Source organism: Entelurus aequoreus, linkage group LG05 (genome assembly GCF_033978785.1).
Source record: "Entelurus aequoreus isolate RoL-2023_Sb linkage group LG05, RoL_Eaeq_v1.1, whole genome shotgun sequence".
Classification (NCBI taxonomy): domain Eukaryota; kingdom Metazoa; phylum Chordata; class Actinopteri; order Syngnathiformes; family Syngnathidae; genus Entelurus; species Entelurus aequoreus.
In genome coordinates, this window is record NC_084735.1 from 33,890,107 (window position 1) to 33,895,106 (window position 5,000).

Below are 5,000 nucleotides of genomic sequence, written 5' to 3' on the forward strand. Positions count from 1 at the left end.
AATACAAAAATGTCTGTATGAAACAAGATTGATGGAGTGTGACACTAAACACTGCTGGTGTCTCAGCTGTCTCCTCTTCCAGAATGGAGCGGCATTGCGGCCCTTCGTCCATGAACGCCAACGACTCGTCATCACACTTGGAGAAAAGCTGTTCAGTTCAGAAGATGGCCGTGAGGGAGGTGCAGAGGTCTCAGTCCCTCAGCCCCTGCAGACTCCCTCATTCTGCTAAGAGATATTTGTCCTTCACTTCATGTGTGCATGCATCACCTGACAGGATAACAAGCACAGCTTGGGGCAGCAAAATGTCTTCCACTCCACGCTGAATGTTTAGGATGAGGATAATACTACAGTATAGTCTGCTTACTTCTGTGCTGCAATGTATACTGGAAAAAGTCATATGTGTGTGTGAATGTGAGTGGATGTTGTCTATCTGTGTTGGCGATGAGGTGGCAACTTCTCCCACCCAGCCCACCCCGAGAGGTACAAGTGGTAGAAAATGAATGGAAGGATTGCTATGAGGTCATGCACTTCACAACTATTATCTGCTGTTATAATCTTCATTTCTAGCATTTAAACTGAGAATTTATGCAGTTTCTGGGGCCATTCCACAACATTAAATGTGTATGATAAAATTAACTGTAAAATAGTTGTTTTTTTATTTATTAAACAAAGTATAATGCACATTGACCTGAATGTACATTTAATAAATATGATTTAATTTGAATTGAACACTGAAAAAAATATTTGTTACCTGCCCTTTATCTAAATTAGGCTTTATTATGAAATACACTGTAAAATATTTCTTACATGTTTGCGTTACTCCTTATCCAACTATAATTTACAAATATTTTTACTAGTATTTTTGTTAAAATTCCCACTATAGTCCCTGGGTTTTTACTCAGCCCTGTTACCCTAACAGGGTCAAACTCAAGGCCGGAGGGCTAGATCTGGCCCGCCACATCGTTTTACGTGGCCCGCGAAAGCCTGAAAGTAATATGCATCAATAAAGTATTTAATCTTTCTTACGTATTCGTTCAATTTTGACCGGAAAATTGCATGTATTGCATACAACTGCATGTCTTCTAAACTATCTGACCTTGCAAAAAACATTATATTAACACATAGGTGTCCAAAGTGCGGCCCGCAGCTCCAGTTTTGTTGGCATATTGTTGGATAAAAAGTAACAGTAATAATGCAAAAAAAAAAAAAGAAAACATTTGAGATGTAAAAATGTTATACTAATAATTTAGGGGTGTCCAAACTTCTTCCAACAAGGGTTGCATACTGAAAAGTCAAAGTATGTGGGGGGTTATTTAGATTTTTTTTTTTTTCGTAAAGAAAAAAGATTAAAAAAGATCTTATACATTCTGTATTTAAAGACAAAACTTAAGGTCAGCTTCTTGTTAGTAATAGACTCAAAAACTCCTTTGTCCCACACGCCATTAGACTGTACAACTCCTCTCTGGGGGGCAGGGGGGGTACTAGGATGACAGGGGATGCAAGACAGTGAAATACTTTTTCATAACATGGTCACTACTGCCTAGTTTCTCTTGTTATATTCTTATTTTACTGTTATATTTTTATTCTCATCGTTGCTTTTTATTTTTATTCTATTGTAATATTTTTCTATTTTGTCTCCATTTATACCCCCATTATTTACTTTTTACTTTTTACAATTTTGTTCACTGCTGCTGGAATTTAAATTTTCCTGAGGGAACTCTCCTGAAGGAATCAATAAAGTACTATCTATCTATCTATCTATCTTGTTATAAGTGACACTGACAGTGTTTTATTTTAGTATAAAAATTTTAGATTTTGATTATTATGTCTTTTTTTATTTATTTTTACTGTTTTTTGCCTGCATCTGTAATAATTAATAATTGTACACTTTGTCACCTATAAAACAAAGCTGGCACTAAGTTTTATCTTTAATTATGTCATGTATGTTCATAGCAATTTCTTACCAAATAAAAATATATCAGAATGGTTCCCACATACTTTGACTTTTTAGTATGTTGTAAAAAGTTTCGACACTTATGTATTAGTAACATATATTCCAAACATTTTCTGTTAGAATAAAATGCTTGTCCCCTTGACTTATGATTTTAAAAGCAAGTATGTTATCCATCAATTTGTATGTGGAAAAAAAAAACTAATCTATAGGGAATTGTGTAATAATGAGGATATTATACATTATAATTCATATATATTTGCTGTTACAAGCGGCCCTCTGAGGGCAGACATAAGTGTGATGTGGCCTTAAATATAAACCAGTTTGATACGCCCTGTGGTAAATTCCACAAGTCACATGATCCAAAGGAAGATGCATCATTCAGGTCCTCTGCAGAAAAGTAAGTTTAGGCATTTATTTTTTTGTATATTTAATATTTCAATTTTGACTATGATTAAGAGCTAAATAGTCCTGTCACCGAAATGTTTATCGTCAAAATCACTCGATGTAAATATTGTCAACATGCTTTTAGTATAAATGCCATATGGTTATATTGCAAGTATTTGCTAATTCTATGCTAATAACTTGCTCCTGTTACTCAAATGAGTAATTTTTATTCAGATTTGGAACTTTGTACAATGAATACAATGAAATAAGGCTGCCTGAGATGGGCCAATACATATTTTGAGTAGTTTTAGATTTAGAGTTAAAAAGACGGAAATTGGAATTTTTTTATTTTTAGAAATAAACGGTTCCGATGCTGACTAACATGTCATTTTTTTCACATTATATTATTGAATAGTGTAGTTCTGTATAAAATAGACTATAAAGTCTGTCTAAATATTGTTTTTCATAAGTAAAAATGCTGATAATGTTGCTTTAGTTCTGCCAAAGACAGTGACGGTAGAAATGTTCACTTTTTGGACTAAAAACAACAGTCTTCAAGATGTACTTCTCTAGTATTGACTTTGACTTATTAGACAAACATCAGTCATTTGACGACATTATTTAAAAACATATCTCACAACCCGTTTAATGTTTTTTAAGCTGGGTGGTGCTGGTAAAAGGAGTTATCAAAACATACGTAAAATCAACTGTACAGTATTCATTAGGGGAACTAATAATAACTCAAAATGTGAAATAAAAAATGTACAATGTGAGCGCTAATAGTGCAAGAAGCTATAAAACATGCTTGATAGAATTTACAACAACTCCAATGTCTGTTTTCTTGATTCTAGTCCGTGTCCATGTCACTGTCTCCCCCGATTGACCTGAACTCTTCGCTCTCCTCGTCCTCACTGAGCTGGACCTGAGAGAGCACGGCGGGGCCTCTCCTGCGCGCGTCCTCCTCTTCATCTTCCTCCTCCTCCTCGCTGTTGCCGTCTGCTGGTAGCTGCCAAGGCTTGGACAAAAGAGAGGGTCAGTGTCAGGACAGGCAATCTGACAACAACAACAAAAACATCTACTTCCTGTCAGTCTACCTGCTGTGTGTATTGTGCTGGCGTGGTGTTGTGTCTCTCCAAGTCCATGAACGACCATTTTGTCTCCTTCTCTTCGTACTGGAAGCCCGAGAAAGGAAATGACAGTGCAGCGGAATTACACTCACAGCTGTTTCTATGGTAACCTCATTTAGCTACACAGGAGCCAAAATATTTATAGCAATATTATAAAGGCATATTATCTGTGCGGTGCAGTGCTCATAATTAGGGATGGGAATCGATGTAAACGCTAGTAACCAGACCAGGAAAAAAAAGTATGTGCCTCATTTAAGGCACATTGGAATCGTTACATTACCAATTCCCGGGAATCGATACAGGTACTCACCTCTACCAATTCCCAGTACTTTTGTGTGTGTTCAAATGTGTTAAAAAATTTGAATTGTTTTAAAAAATGTTTTATTTCACACTGAACACTTAGCTGTGCTGTCCAGTTTTTAAATTTGGTTTTCTTACACTTCTGTCTCATTTGTGAGTATTATATTGTAGATTTTTGCATTCCTTTGCAAATCGAAGACGTTAGATGGCAGTAGTGTGTATGCAAAGTAGTCTTTGCCGTTTAGCGGAATGTACCAGACAAGTCACTTTGTAGGTCCTGTTGCGACCTACAAAGTGTGTAACTGTAAGTATTGTACAAACCCCATTTCCATATGAGTTGGGAAATTGTGTTAGATGTAAATATAAACGGAATACAATGATCTGCAAATCCTTTTCAACCCATATTCAATTGAATGCACTACAAATATACAATATATTTGATGTTCAAACTCATAAACTTTTTTTTTTTTGCAAATAATAATTAATTTAGAATTTCATGGCAGCAACACGTGCCAAAGTAGTTGGGAAAGGGCATGTTCACCACTGTGTTACATGGCCTTTCCTTTTAACAACACTCAGTAAACGTTTGGGAACTGACGAGACACATTTTTTAAGCTTCTCAGGTGGAATTCTTTCCCATTCTTGCTTGATGTACAGCTTAAGTTGTTCAACAGTCCGGGGGTCTCCATTGTGGTATTTTAGGCTTCATAATGCGCCACACATTTTCAATGGGAGACAGGTCTGGACTACAGGCAAGCCAGTCTAGTACCCGCACTCTTTTACTATGAAGCCACGTTGATGTAACACGTGACTTGGCATTGTCTTGCTGAAATAAGCAGGGGCGTCCATGGTAACGTTGCTTGGATGGCAACATATGTTGCTCCAAAACCTGTATGTACCTTTCAGCATTAATGGCGCCTTCACAGATGTGTAAGTTACCCATGTCTTGGGCACTAATACACCCCCATACCATCACAGATGCTGGCTTTTCAACTTTGCGCCTATAACAATCCGGATGGTTCTTTTCCTCTTTGGTCCGGAGGACAGGCCGTCCACAGTTTCCAAAAACTATTTGAAATGTGGACTCGTCAGACCACAGAACACTTTTCCACTTTGTATCAGTCCATCTTAGATGAGCTCAGGCCCAGCGAAGCCGACTGCGTTTCTGGGTGTTGTTGATAAACGGTTTTCGCCTTGCATAGGAGAGTTTTAACTTGCACTTACAGATGTAGCGA

At 37.0% G+C, this 5,000-nt stretch overlaps 2 protein-coding genes across 4 annotated transcripts in view; one reads left to right on the top strand and one right to left on the bottom strand.

Moving 5' to 3' along the window:
• The window catches only part of LOC133650546 (SLAIN motif-containing protein-like), an 11,064-nt gene extending 8,349 nt beyond the window's left edge, over positions 1–2,715 (top strand). The window contains exon 8 of one of the 2 annotated variants that reach the window (XM_062047906.1): positions 83–268. In XM_062047906.1, coding sequence (XP_061903890.1) covers positions 83–114 — 32 coding nt within the window. In that variant the 3' untranslated portion in view covers positions 115–268. Of the gene's footprint in view, positions 1–66 lie in introns of both variants that reach the window. The other variant, XM_062047905.1, reaches the window with a different exon arrangement.
• LOC133650544 (transcription initiation factor TFIID subunit 1-like) overlaps positions 942–5,000 on the bottom strand; it is a 34,953-nt gene continuing 30,894 nt past the window's right edge. Inside the window, exons 42-43 of one of the 2 annotated variants that reach the window (XM_062047904.1) lie at positions 3,433–3,510; positions 942–3,353 (exon numbers count right to left, since the gene is read on the bottom strand). In XM_062047904.1, the coding sequence (XP_061903888.1) occupies positions 3,186–3,353; positions 3,433–3,510 (246 nt within the window). In that variant the 3' untranslated portion in view covers positions 942–3,185. The remainder of the gene's footprint in view (positions 3,354–3,432; positions 3,511–5,000) is intronic. The other variant, XM_062047903.1, reaches the window with a different exon arrangement.